General features: G+C 38.7%; 3 protein-coding genes and 1 long non-coding RNA gene across 4 annotated transcripts; 2 read left to right on the top strand and 2 right to left on the bottom strand.

Annotated features, from left to right (window-relative positions):
- Positions 1-831: 831 nt before the first annotated feature.
- Positions 832-2,245, bottom strand: LOC103837034 (40S ribosomal protein S20-2). Its single transcript, XM_033290428.1, has one exon. It carries the CDS (start codon positions 1,323-1,325, stop codon positions 924-926), a length of 402 nt encoding a protein of 133 aa, XP_033146319.1. The 5' UTR covers positions 1,326-2,245; the 3' UTR covers positions 832-923.
- A 1,921-nt stretch (positions 2,246-4,166) lies between these two features.
- LOC103837023 lies at positions 4,167-5,924 on the top strand. The gene has a single exon (XM_009113355.3). It carries the CDS (start codon positions 4,327-4,329, stop codon positions 5,734-5,736), a length of 1,410 nt encoding a protein of 469 aa, XP_009111603.1. The 5' UTR covers positions 4,167-4,326; the 3' UTR covers positions 5,737-5,924.
- A 218-nt stretch (positions 5,925-6,142) lies between these two features.
- On the top strand, positions 6,143-10,442 carry LOC103837012 (receptor-like protein kinase HAIKU2). The gene is made up of 2 exons (XM_009113345.3): positions 6,143-9,645; positions 9,736-10,442. The coding sequence occupies exons 1-2, from the start codon at positions 7,122-7,124 to the stop codon at positions 10,122-10,124; spliced, it is 2,913 nt and encodes a 970-aa protein (XP_009111593.1). The 5' UTR covers positions 6,143-7,121; the 3' UTR covers positions 10,125-10,442.
- A 487-nt stretch (positions 10,443-10,929) lies between these two features.
- LOC103837004 lies at positions 10,930-14,128 on the bottom strand. The gene is made up of 3 exons (XR_626844.3): positions 11,505-14,128; positions 11,259-11,422; positions 10,930-11,167 (listed from the first exon to the last, which is right to left on the bottom strand). It is a non-coding gene; the product is annotated as an uncharacterized LOC103837004 (long non-coding RNA).
- Positions 14,129-14,386: the final 258 nt, after the last annotated feature.

Below are 14,386 nucleotides of genomic sequence, written 5' to 3'. Positions count from 1 at the left end.
CTCACTGAATTCAAATGTGGTTTGGAAAATTTTAAAAAGACAGTGACAACTGAAGCCTCCAAGTATCTTCAAGCGACTGGTCATAACTTCTATTTTGGAAGTTCTAGTAATGCTACTTTTGGAATTTTTGATAATGATGGTAATACCAACAGTGAGTTGGACCTATTTAATCATCGAAGATTGGTGGATATGAACACGTTCTCGGGCAATCATCAAAACATGATCATTCCTCATCCTTCCACAACACCGTATGGGAATAATGTTATTGAAAGGTTTGCTCCAGAACACAACCAAAACCAGAGCCAATATTGTTTTAAGCAAGAACGTGCTTCCGAATGTGACCGTCAACCTGATCATCCTCCTCACTATCGACATGAATACTGTTAATCTTTAATTTTTCCATAAAACACAATATATCGCTGTTTTCTAATTATCTTTTGTTTTGGTTTTATTTTATACATTTGAGATGTTACTTTGGACACTATTTCTATTTATAATTTTTCTTTCGCTGAGCTTGGCAACCACATTTTTTTTATTGTTATTTTTTATGTTTCAGAATTCAGATGTTTTTGTAATCTATAGTGAACTCTCTTATTCAACTTTTATAGTGAATTTAGTTATCTGTATCCTCTTAACACTTCTCTGCAAATTCTTATGTTTGCATACATTTACACATAAGATAATGATCTGTTTGACTTGATTTGTTCAAGAAACAAGAAAATGAAATCTTTTGATTAATGATTCTAATGATCAAAAAATTTCAAAATATTACGTAAGTACAGGAGCCCGACACTTTTTTTTTTTGATAACGAAAGGTTATTGTTTTGTTAGTTCAACAAACATAAACTCAAAAGGATAACATATATAGGAAGAAAACAAAAGTCTAAATCTTGTAACAAGAAAAAAAGAGAAGTCGCTGGAATTCAAAGACAAGATTGTGAATTAAAGCGCATGAATGAATCAGCAATGGTGACCTCGACCTCAACACCAGGCTCAATGGTGATGGAAGTGATCTGCTTCACAACATCAGGAGAGCTGAAGAGATCGATCACACGCTTGTGTACACGGAGCTCGAACCTGTCCCATGTGTTGTTTCCTTCACCACAAGGAGCTTTTCTTGTGGTAACTTTGAGAACTTTAGTTGGCATCCTCACTGGTCCTTTCACTCTCAATCTCTTGTCTTTGGCACCACGGACCAAGTCAGTGCACACCTTCTCAAGGTTTTTGACGTTCTTTGAGGAGAGAGTGATTCCGATCTTGTGAATCTGCTCTTGTGGCTTCTCAAATTCAGTCTTTCCTTGCTTCGTTGGTGGTGCGTAAGCCATAACTTTCTACTACCTTTCTTTTCAAGTTCCTTAAGCAGAGAACAAAGAAGATAGAAGCCGCTGAGTTGATGAAGAAACTGGGCGATGAAAAGCTATTCTATTACTCAAACTTGAGGTGTTCTAAGTAACCAGACTACAGTAAAACAACCGATAAAACATAATTTCCTATGGAAGAACCTCACAGTCCTAGCTAAAGAATCAAAAATCTAGTTTTGCGCTCATGGAATATGAATGATCTTGAAGTCTGGAAAGCATATCTGCAGAGTCTCTACTCTCTCCAGTTATGTTGCAAAGCTTGGCCAAGCGTTGTGCTCCTTAATCATGGCGATCAAATCCTTGCAATCTGTCCCAAATCTTTGGCACGTTGAATGCTGAAACATACTCTCCATCACCCATCATGCTGCTTCCACTTTTGAATGTAAGGTAAACTCTCGATGTAGATAATTTGTGTTCTCATAATGGACTATCATCATAGATACGAAAGGTTGTTTTCATAGCGACATATAAACATATTCAGTGTGTTTTTTTTTTTCATATGTAAATCAGTCTAAAATGTTTAGACCCTACAAAATTTTTTATAAATGTAAATGGGCTACATGTTAAATAGTTGAAACAAAGCTACAACCCTCTCCCGTACTTTTTCCAACTGTGAATTGAAATGCATAAATTTTGTATGATTTATACTAATATTGCAACACCCCTATCCGTCTTTCTCATGTGCTTACAACATTCATTCTAAGTTTGTGTATCAATCATGTCTGATGGTCTTTGAGAGGTTTAAAAGAGCTGCTTGTTTACACTGAAATCTACATGATCTTTATTTTGTATTTTGGTTTCATTCGCATAATATAGTGAATCACTTTTCGATATATCACTTATTCTTTTATCGTTCCGATTCAACATTATTTCATTATGAAGTTTTTTTTATAGATAAGTGATAAAAGGATCAATTTGATAAAATTGTAAAAGGAGACGAGGCTCTTGAACAAAATCCAAAATAAAATACTATTACTTGTTCAAAGTAAAAAAAAAAAACTATTATGTTATATAACCCATACGTTGTAATTTTTAGTTTTTCAATTATAGTCAATATTCACGATTATGCTACTATCCCAATTTGATTTGACGTTGAACATGATGGTATATAACCCATATGTTGAACATGATGGTATAAAGGAAGACTATTTAGGTACATAAATAATTTAAATTGAATGGGGTTTTGTTAATGTGGAACGTAGTTATAAATTGCATGTCTTTTTGTTTATTATGAATACTATCTTGGTATCGAAAAATCGCCATAGATCCTGAAGCAATGTATTCCATCCGTTTCTAAAAGATTCATATTCTAAAAAAACTTTTGTTTAAAAAAGATACATATTTTATATTTTCACTGTAATTTTTATCAACTAATAATGAAAAATTGTGAAATTCAAAAACATTAATTGCATTTTTTAAAATTTTATTTGTTTAAAAATATTAAAAATAAAAAATTACAAAAAACTATGTATCTATAGCTAAGTTTTAATATGTTTTATTAAAAATTGTGAAAATTTTAAAGCATGAATCTTTTAGTAGTATATAGTAGTGGTGCTTTTCTAGTAGAAGTACTAACTTCCTTTGTCTAGAGTAAATGTATTTAGCATAGTCATAGGTTTTATAAAAAGGATGTATGAAAACAAGGTAATTTGTATATAATTATCACATGATTCTAGTGATTCAACCTCTACGCATGTGTCGCTGATGTATCCAGACATAGGAAGCTGGAGAAATATATTAAAAGCTGCAATATGAATCTGAGGATGATCTCGATAATAAGGTAATTTCTGATCTTAATAAAGAAATATATATGGCCATATATTATGGGCATACAGCTGCGGCTCGACAGTCTCCTCGCGGTCTTCTCTGTAGTCTGTAGTACTCACTTTTTTTATATCTGTCAAACTTATAATTATTTTCTAAATAATTATCACTCGAAAGTTTATAAAACCCCCATCATAGTATAGGAAGACATAGCAAAACGACACAGAGGTAATGAAGGAAACGACAACGGTAGGAAAGCATTCTTACTCTTTCTATGGTTGTCTTCGCTTAATTATTTAGTTGAAAGAAAAAAAGAAATAATATAAAATCCTTTTATATTAGCCACTGAAGAAGATGCCAACTAAATTACCTACGTGCTCCACTTTGGGGCCAGCTCATCTCGAAGTGGTGAACAGAGAGACAGATAAAGATCGCGTAAGAGAGGGTCCACGGTAGCTTATCTTAGACCCCACCTGGTATCCAATGGCAGCGATTAGCCTCTTGCGTCCACGGTGTGTTTCACAATTATCATTCTTGTATATAAGAAAAAAAATCATACCGGTTCAAAATCATAGAAATCAAATCAACAAATATGTGCGATCCTTGTCCGATATCTACCGACTATAAATGTTGGATAATTGTAATTTTGTTTCAATAGATAAACGTAATTTTGTTATTAATCTACTAGTAACGGTTTATATTATTTTATTATAGTGTTAAGATAAATGTTTTGATAATTTCTTCCTTACCATTGGTTCAATTCTCAGTAAAATAATTTATGTTTGCATTGCTTATATAACGACTGTATCAATCCCTATACGTTTCTACAATACATAAACAAATTTAGAAAAAGGAAAATAAAAAAAAAAATTGAAAGGAAAGCTGGTTTTAAAAACGTTTGAAATTTTTTAAAAAGTAAAAATAACGCTGGCAATCTGGAATATGATAGGTGAGAGGGTAAGCTCACTGTTTCACTTTGACCCCACAGGATCTGTATTTTTGTAAACAAAATATTTACTGTATATATTTATTTGACTCTTAAATAATTTAGATACATTCCCCAGCTGTTTGCCAGGCTGTTTCTATTTCTCCGTTTTTATACACCTTCTTCTCCTTCCCTTCTTCACTCATTCATCCCATTTCTCTCTCTCAAACCTTAGCTTCATCTCTCTCGCAAATCTCAAACTCAATCTTAAATCAAATGGATCCGTGCTCTTTCGTACGGATCATAGTCGGTAACTTGACCGTTAGGTTCCCGGCGACGTCTCCGTCTTCTTCTTCTTCATCCGAACCGTCTGTTTCCGGAATCAACCCTTCGACTCCTAACTGCTACTGCAAAATCAGATTCAAGAACTTCCCTCGCCAGATCGCTTCTGTTCCGGTCATGCTCCGAACCGAATCCGAATCCGAGACGCGCTCCTCCGGTAACATCTCAACCGTCGCCGCTTGCTTCAGCCTTAGCAAAGCTCAGATCGAGGCGGCACTTAAGAAGCCTAATTGGAGCGTCCTCTCAATCGAGACTTACTCGCGCGTCGGCGATGGCGTTAGCGGCGCGTCGTGTGGACTCGCTTCGGGGAGCGAGAAGTTGCTCGGTAGATTCGAGGTTTCGATTGATTTAAAATCTGCGGAGACGAAGACGTGTTTGGCTCACAACGGATGGGTTGCTTTGAGGAGGTCTAAGAAAGGGGGAAAGTCAGGATCCGATCCGGAGCTCCATTTGACCGTGCGGGTTGAACCCGACCCGAGATTCGTGTTTCAGTTCGACGGCGAGCCGGAGTGCAGCCCTCAGGTTTTCCAAGTGCAAGGGAACACGAAACAAGCCGTGTTCACTTGCAAGTTCGGCGCGAGAAGTTCCAACTCCGGCGATCGGAATCAGTTAGGCAGTTCTTCGATGAGATCGGAGAAAGAGCAACCGTCGAAAGAGAGGAAAGGCTGGTCCGTAACTGTCCACGATCTCTCCGGTTCACCCGTAGCGATGGCCTCTATGGTCACACCTTTCGTACCGTCTCCCGGTTCTAACCGCGTGAACCGGTCGAGTCCCGGCGCGTGGCTCATTCTCCGACCCGACGGTTGCACGTGGAAGCCGTGGGGGAGATTAGAGGCGTGGCGTGAGTCCGGTTACTCCTCCGACGCGCTAGGTTACCGTTTCGAGCTTTTCCAAGACGGAATCGCCACCGCGGTTTCCGCATCGTCGTCTATCAGTTTGAAAAATGGCGGGAGTTTTGTTATTGATGTCACCGGCGGGAACACCACGGCGGCTTCTACGCCGACAACGAGTCCTCAGGGAAGCTGGGATCTTGGATCCGGATCCAGCGCCGGGTCGAGGCCCGCGTCGAGGCCAGGGTCAGGATCCGGGTCGGATTTTGGGTATCTGCTGCCGCAGCATCCGGCGCAGAGCAGAGGGTTCGTGATGTCGGCTTCGGTGGAAGGAGTGGGGAAACGGAGTAAACCTGAGGTGGAAGTGGGTGTGACGCACGTGACGTGCACGGAGGATGCAGCAGCGCACGTGGCGTTGGCTGCGGCGGTGGATCTGAGTTTGGACGCTTGCAGGCTGTTTTCTCAGAAGCTAAGGAAAGAGCTGAGACAGCAAAGCCAGCTTGGTGTCGTTTGATGTGTATTGCTTTGTCGTTTTACCAATTCATGAGTTGTCTTCCACTCACAATTTTTTCTATTTTTCTTAAAAAATGTTTGAATTTTCTATTTCTTTTTTGGTAAGGTAGCGTTAGGAATTAGACCAACTTTATATCTTATATCTTCATGTACAGCTAATGAATGACAGAAACAACTTCGTATATCTCATTATCCTTTCATTTACCATAAAATTATTTTATTTCATTCAAAAATATTAATATGAAATTTCTCCACCGGAGGATCACAGTTTCATGCAGTTAACAAGAGTAGCACCACTGTAGCACATCCGAATCGCAGTGTTTTTTTTTTATTTCAAACTAGTTGCGTGTCATGTAGTCACGTGCCACCGTCTGAATCGGTCACGTGTTGCTATTGTAGTTGTAGTACTTTACTACTCTTTCTCGTCGATCCACATATCTGAAGCATCCTCAGCCGACATATCTACTTTTCTCCACGCTATGTCTCTCTCCAAACGGTTCATTCGAAATGGACCGTGGCACAATCACAAACCCTCTGGTCTGAGTAGCTTAAGGCATAAGTAACGACCTCATCGTCCCAAACCAATGGGTCAAGCCCGACCTATTTCCGGGCTTCGTTTTGGGCCTTCTTACTTCAAATCTTCGACTAAAGATGAAAGAAAGCAAGCTATAGGAATTAGGAACGAGGGAGTGAAAAGAGAAATAAGATGTTGAATACGTGATGGTGTTGAAGCTTAGGAGTTAATAGGATTATTTTATATTTCAAAATTTGGAATAGTTAACAAGTTTTGATTGAAAAAGAAGAAGACCGTATTAAAAAGACGTATATAAAAAATACGTAGGAGTTAACAACTTTTGATTGAAACAGAAGAAGACCGTATATAAAAATACGTAGGAGTTAATACGTGTACTTAAAAAAAAAAAAAAAACGTGTACTTAATACAGTATTGTTACCCAAATAAAAAAGAAGACCGTGTTAAGATAACAAGTCAACGTTCTTCGTATTCATTGAATTCTGCTATTATTGGGGTTGAATGTGTACACGTATCTCTTAATAATGACTGCAAATTTTGAAATCTTCTTATTTTGGAATATGATCACAAATTAAATTTAATTGTCAATTCGAATATCATTTTGGCTCTACAAAATAATGGAGCGTATAAGAAAGTATATTTACATTTGACTTATGATAACTGTATAGTGAAATAAGTCTGATAACAAATAACTAAACTACTAATAGAACAAAAAATATCAAATTGTAGGCGGTTTAACTAATCAAACTAATAAAACTAAATGCACATGAACAAAAAAAACATCAATTTTCCGTTTCTAATTTTGTTTACATCATATGTAGGCAGCACCTTTTGTCCTTCCGACAAGAACACCAATGTTCCGACAACTATTTATCGTCCGCCTTCTCTTTCTACTACCCCTCGCTTCATCGAGCTCCAACCATAAAAGAGAACTCAAGAATCTCCTCAAACTAAAATCCACATTTCAAGAAACAGAACCAAACTCCGTCTTCGCCACCTGGACTCACCGGAAACCGCCTTGTGAGTTCTCCGGAATCACCTGTAACTCCGGTGGAAACGTCGTCGAGATCAACCTCGAAAGCCAGAGCCTAAACAACGGATATAATAACAATACTTCCGATCTTCCTTTCGACTCAATCTGCGACTTAAAGTTTCTCGAGAAGCTAGTTCTTGGAAACAACGCCTTAAGCGGCAAGATTCTCAAGAATCTCAGGAGCTGTAAGCGTCTGAGATACTTAGACCTAGGAATCAACAACTTCTCAGGCGAGTTTCCGGCGATCGATTCTTTACGGTTACTAGAGTTTTTAAGCTTAAACGCCTCAGGAATCTCCGGGAGATTCCCATGGAAGTCTCTGAAAAGCTTGAATAGGTTGAGTTTCTTGAGCGTGGGAGATAACCGGTTCGATCCTCATCCATTTCCAGGAGAGATCCTAAATCTCAGAGGTTTGAGTTGGCTTTACATGAGCAACATCAGCATCACCGGTGAGATTCCAGAGGGAGTCAAGAACCTTGTTCTCTTACAAAACCTTGAGATCTCTGATAACAGAATCTCCGGTGAGATTCCTAAGGGAATAGTTCAGCTTATAAACCTAAAGCGGTTTGAGGTTTATAACAATTCCTTGACTGGCAAGTTACCATTAGGGTTTGGGAATTTGACGAATCTGAAGTACTTTGATGCATCTAACAACTCATTAGAAGGTGATTTGTCAGAGCTAAGGTCCTTAAAGAACCTTGTATCTCTCGGCTTGTACGAAAACCGACTCACCGGTGTGATCCCAAGAGAGTTTGGAGATTTCAAGAGTTTAGCTGCTTTGTCTCTTTACAGAAACAAGCTCACAGGGAAGCTACCGGAGGAACTCGGATCTTGGACTGGTTTTAGTTACATAGACGTGTCTGAGAACTGCTTGGAAGGTCAGATTCCTCCTGATATGTGCAAGAAAGGCGCAATGACGCATCTTCTTATGTTGCAGAACAGATTCACAGGACAGTTTCCTGAGAGCTATGCTGAATGCAAGACTCTGATACGTATCCGTGTAAGCAACAACTCTCTCTCTGGTATGGTTCCATATGGGATTTGGGGTTTGCCTAAGCTCCAGTTTCTTGATCTTGCTTCTAACCGTTTCGAAGGACCTTTCACTGATGATATTGGTAACGCCAAGTCTCTTGGCTCTTTAGATTTGAGCAGCAATTTGTTTTCAGGTTCTATACCGTCTCAGATCTCAGAAGCTGACTCGCTGGTCTCGGTGAACATTCGTATGAACAAGTTTTCAGGGCAAGTCCCTGACTCTTTAGGAAAGCTTAAGGAGCTTTCAAGTCTCTATCTTGACAAGAACAATCTATCTGGTGATATACCAGAGTCGTTAGGCTTGTGTGGATCTCTGGTTGTTCTAAACCTAGCTGGAAACTCACTCTCTGGGAGAATCCCTGGAAGCTTAGGATCTTTACGGTTATTGAAATCTTTTAATCTATCAGAAAACAGACTAACCGGATTGATTCCGGTTGCTTTATCAACTCTTAAGCTAAGCTTACTTGACTTATCCAACAACGAGTTGTCCGGTTCTGTTCCTGACTCACTAATAAGTGGAAGCTTTGTCGGAAACTCAGGTCTGTGCAGCTCAAAGATATCATATCTTCACCCATGTGTAGGACCTCGAGGTTACATTGGGACAACAAAACACTTGTCTAAACTTGAGATCTGTTATATCACCGCTGCAGTACTTGTTCTGTTTCTTTTATTCTGTTACGTGATCTACAAGGTAAAGAAAGATAGGTTAAATCGCACGGCTCGGAATAAGAACAACTGGCTAGTGAGCTCTTTCAGGTTACTAAACTTGAACGAAATGGAAATCATCGATAAGATCAAGCCAGAGAATCTCATAGGCAGAGGCGGTCACGGGGATGTCTACAGAGTAACCCTAAGGAACGGTGAAACCCTAGCTGTTAAGCACATCGTGGGAACAGATACTTGTAACCGAGAATTTGAGGCAGAAGTTGCAACGTTGAGCAATGTAAAACACATAAACGTTGTGAAGTTGTTCTGCAGCATAACGAGTGAGGATAGTAAGTTACTTGTCTATGAGTTTATGACTAATGGAAGTTTGTGGGAGCAGTTGCACGAGCGGCGTGGTGATCAAGAGATTGGTTGGCGTGTGAGACAAGCAATAGCTTTAGGAGCTGCTAAAGGGTTAGAGTATCTGCACCATGGATTAGACCAGCCTGTGATACATCGTGACGTGAAGTCTAGTAATATATTGCTTGATGAGGAGTGGAGACCGAGGATTGCTGATTTTGGATTGTCTAAAATCATTCAGTCTGATTCAGTTCAACGAGATGTGTCTTCTTCTATCGTTGAAGGAACTCTCGGCTACATTGCCCCCGGTAAGTCCAACTATTAGGTCAACTTATTTTCAAGCCTTGCTTCTCAAGTTAAGAACATCTTGCGTACTAATAGTTTGTTGTTGTCAACAGAATATGCATACACAACTAAAGTGAATGAGAAGAGCGATGTTTACAGTTTTGGGGTGGTGCTAATGGAGTTGGTGACGGGGAAGAAGCCAACGGAGGTTGAGTTCGGTGAGAATAGAGACATTGTCTCGTGGGTTTTGAGCCGGAGCAAGGAGATGGAGAAAGAGAAGATGATGGAACTAATCGACCCGGTCATAGAATATGAATACAAGGAGGATGCTCTTAAAGTATTGACTATTGCTTTGTTATGTACTGGCAAGTCTCCTCAGGTTAGACCGTTTATGAAATCAGTGGTTCGAATGCTGGAGACAACAGGGACTTCTTACGACAAAAGCAACGGAGAAGCAAGTCATGGTGTGAGTGATAGTGTTGAGATTACTGAAGGTTTATAGCTTTTAGATTGAATAACCAAAGAAGGATGGCTTCTTGTTAATTTTATACACAATTCTGAGAAGAAACTCATATTTCTAAGATCAAACAAGAGTTCAGTGTGCTAATATACAATATTCATTTTCCCCGGAGGAGGAATCTTATATAGAAAAATATATATCATTGTGATATTTTAAGATTTATGAATCCTCTATATGAAAAATATTTATATTGATACTACACATACTTTAAGTTCATATGATATACATACAATTACGGAAAAAATAATTTGCTACTCACTTAAAATGCATGTCAAGTTTTTTATTTCAAAAATTAACAAAAAGTTACATCCAATTTTTTTTAAAAAATAACTAAATTAATGCCTTTTTAGTTTTAAAATGTTATGTCCAAATCTATTAACCATTCAATCTATTTAAAATAAAAAATTAGTTAACAGAAAGTTATATTTTTAAATACAAAAAACTTGAGAAATGAAAATTTTAATTTTTTTTTTCAAAATCTAAATATCCGAACCCGATCCGAAATAACCGAATCCGAACTAAAAATAACCGAACCCGACCCGAAGTACAGAAATACCCGAACGGGTTCTACACCTCTATACCGAAATACCCGAAAATCCAAAATACCCGATCCGAACCCGAACGGGTACCCGAACGCCCACCCCTATTCTCTTGCATGCACCATGCATCTATCTCTACAGAACATATATGTAAGTGTTTTCTGTTAGTGTATATTTTTCTGTATGCTCAACTTCTAGTTTTGAATTTTGAATACATATTATTGAACGACTACTAATTGTTATTTTTTTCAAACTGTAAAGATACTTTTGTTTTTTTCTTTGGGACATCCAAAGTTGAAAGGCAGATGTTCCCTCATGAAATACACTCTTAGATTGTTTCTTAACCTACAAGTAACAAAATACATATATTGAAAAGAGAGATATCGTGATGACCTGAGTCACTACTGCAACGAAGGCGGGTTTAGATTCTGAGCAAACTCGCGAGAGTTCAGCTTCTCATTCATCACTTTGAATTTTTCTTTGATCCTTTTTATTTGTCCAACATGAATACAAAATCAAATTAACATACAGTCAAGCATGATGAACATAAAGATTGAGAGTTCAAGTTTGGCTTTACCGTTCTCAGTTCAGTTTCAGTTCTCCGTTTCTTTTGATCAAGTGATTGCCGGAGTTCGTGATGTCGAAAATGCTATCGAGATCATCTTCAAATGCATTCTCCAACTCTTCCCGGAGAAGAGCAGGTAACTTATCCATAATAGGCATCAGAAGAAAACAGTTGAACTGCATAATAAAAACAGTTCAAAATGTTGGAACGAAGAAGACATGACCAAAAGAAAAGAGTCATTGGATGGTCTAAGCTAACCTATCCAAACAAACCCATCTACAGCCATTCATCTGCAAGCCAACTCATCCACAGTCGACCCATTCACAACAATCCATCCATCCACACGTTTGTTGGAGCCAATTGAGTGTATTTGAATTTTAAACTCTTGGAGCTTAAATCTGTCACATCAAACCACTTGCCTCTAGTTTATTATTTGTTTATGTTTCTCCACAATATTACTAGTTTAATTGTCTAGGATTGTTGATTGCTTTGGCTATATAAAGCCACCATTGTAATCAATTGCAATCTAAGCTGAAAGTTGGAAGTTCTGAAACACCTCAACCCATAAACACCTCTAAGTAAAAGATCAAGTCAAATTTTATCGGATGAACATGAAAAATAATTCAACTTTATAAATTAAAACACAAGACTAAATACTTAAAATCATGTATTTTACAATAAAAATATCTTTTGCAAAACTTCTCAACATTACCCAAGTTCATACACCCTAGCTTCGATGGTCTTTATAGTCTCGCACTTCGGTCCACACAATCAACCTTACCTGCATCGCAAAGGAGGCATGAGTATACAAAATTACTCAGTGAAGACGCTCAATACCGCCCACCACAGTCCAATAATCAAGCACTGAATCAATACTAACACCATAGCATCCAGTTCTATCATTCTTTTACTTAACTAGTTCCATCATTTTCATTACATTTACATTCCTTAACCGTTCGACCCGAAGGTCCATAATCATGCGGCCGATGCCAAACCTGCGGGCGTCGCCAAACCTGCACCGAAGCCAAACCTGCGGCCGAAGACAAACCTGTGGCCGAAGCCAAACCTGCAGCCGAAACTAAACATGCAGTCGAAGCCAAACCTGCGGCCGAAGCCAAACCTGCGGCCGAAGCCAAACCTGCGGCCGTAGCCAAACCTATGGCCGAAGCCATACCTGCGGCCGAAGCCATACCTGCAGCCGTAGCCAAACCTGCGGCCGAAGCCAAACCTGCGGCCGAAGCCAAACCTGTGGCCGAAGCCATACCTGCGGCCGTAGCCAAACCTGCGGTCGAAGCCATACCTGCGGCCGTAGCCAATCCTTCGACCCATCAGTACTTTACGGCTCATAGCCAAACCTTCGACCCGAAGGTCCCTTACATCCTCTTAACCAGTTCCCTTAATTAACTCAATTCGATTATACTTTCTTTAAATGCATTATATTTTTATGACTTAGATTCTCAAGATCAAACATTCATTTCTCACATAAACATCCTAGCATAATTTTATTATCAATTCATCAATTCTAGAATGCATTTCTTAAGAACACAATGAACAAACTTTCCTTAAACAAATTCTATCATACATTTTCTTATGAACACGATGAACAAATTTTCCATAAACGAATTCTATCCAAGCATAAACACGATCATACTAATCAAACCAGACAAACAATTATTATTGGACTGCCACGAATCACATCCTCACCTTAACTTAATCTCAAAGATTCGAAGACTTTGAACTACCTAGCGTTTTCAAGCGATGAACTCCTTAGCTCCTCCTTGCTGAATCCCTCTTCTTCGGACTTCTCTCTTTACCAACTAGTTTCTGCTCTCTAACTTCTCTCTAATCTTGTTTTCTGAATTGTGTGAAAAAATGAGAGCTAAAGGGGTCCTTATATAGAATTTCCCAAGATTTCTCACCAAGTCAGACACTTAATGCCAGTTTCCTTATTTGGCTTGGTCAAAGACCACCACCATCAATGGCTTGATTTGATATCTTTGATTCTTTCCTTAGCTGATTTCCGCAGATCCGAAATTCCTTTTGTATTATCCCGCAATTATGGCTAGTCAAACTTTCCTTACCTGGAACCCACATTATCCAACAACCGAACATTCTTTAATTGGTCTCGCGGTCTTAATTTCTCCGTATGTATGCTCTGATCATTCCATTATCGGTTTACCGTCGCTCAACCCATTCTGAATATTTCAATGATATCACTGAAGATCCATCACTTAGTTAAAAATACATTTATTCTTCCAATATTCACGAATACAAGTGTCTCCACACTTAGAAAAATACGATCCTTATAGAATAAAACCTCCTGCATTCTATTTTCTTCAAAATTAAAAATACTCCGGGAGCGGGTCGTTACAAGTTCCCCTTTCTTCTTCACCATTCTGTATTCTCTTGGTCACTTTCAATCTCTCTTAAACTCTCCATAATCTCTCATACTCTCTGAAGTGAAAATTAACTCTCTCCTTCATCAATTCTCTTATCTCTATTTCTCAGTCTTTCTCTTGTTCACTCTCAACCAGACTCTCACATACACTCAAACACCATTCTCTGTCTTTTATTTCATGGTACGTATCAGAGCTTTAAGCTCTTGAACCTCACAAAAGCTTCTGCAAATTCATTCTTAGTTCATCTTCATCTGAGTCTGGTACAACCTTTTTCCAGCGGTCCAAAGGGTTTCCAAGAAGGAAGAACCCACAACCAGCTCTCAAGACAAGGTGTATACAAATCTCTGAAGTCTGAACCTCAAGAACCCTTCAGCAAGTTCAGCCAGTTTAGTCTACCACTCATTTTCTTTGAAGATTCTTGAGCACATTCTTTTATCCAGTGGTCCGTAGTTCTTCAAAGCTGTCCAATCTCCTTTTCTCCTGTCAAATATGGTGAAGAAACCACTTGTAAGCAAAAGTTTATGGAGTAGTTTTCCTAGCTATCAAAGCTCCAAAACTGTGTTGTTCAAGTGGTTCACTTTCTCTATCCAAGAAGAGAGCTTCCTAGAAGGTGGCGCCTCTCATACATGAAGAAATGAGGAGTCTTTGGTGCAATGGATACAAGAAGGAGATCATATACTTAAAGAGAAGGAGTTGGGGTTCAACTCAAGATCTCAGATCCAACAAAATGTCATGACCCAT

This window comes from Brassica rapa, chromosome A01 (genome assembly GCF_000309985.2).
Source record: "Brassica rapa cultivar Chiifu-401-42 chromosome A01, CAAS_Brap_v3.01, whole genome shotgun sequence".
Classification (NCBI taxonomy): Eukaryota; Viridiplantae; Streptophyta; class Magnoliopsida; order Brassicales; family Brassicaceae; genus Brassica; species Brassica rapa.
Note: the sequence above shows the minus strand (reverse complement) of the source record. Positions and strands in the feature narration are given on the sequence as shown.

What these genes read in the sequence shown, in the direction of transcription:
- LOC103837023 (XM_009113355.3), top strand. Translation starts at nt 4,327, where the DNA reads ATGGATCCGTGCTCTTTCGTACGGATCATAGTCGGTAACTTGACCGTT.
- LOC103837034 (XM_033290428.1), bottom strand. Translation starts at nt 1,325, where the DNA reads ATGGCTTACGCACCACCAACGAAGCAAGGAAAGACTGAATTTGAGAAG.
- LOC103837012 (XM_009113345.3), top strand. Translation starts at nt 7,122, where the DNA reads ATGTTCCGACAACTATTTATCGTCCGCCTTCTCTTTCTACTACCCCTC. An exon ending in TCTCGGCTACATTGCCCCCG is followed by an intron (nt 9,646 to 9,735) that starts GTAAGTCCAACT and finishes TGTTGTCAACAG; the next exon opens with AATATGCATACACAACTAAA.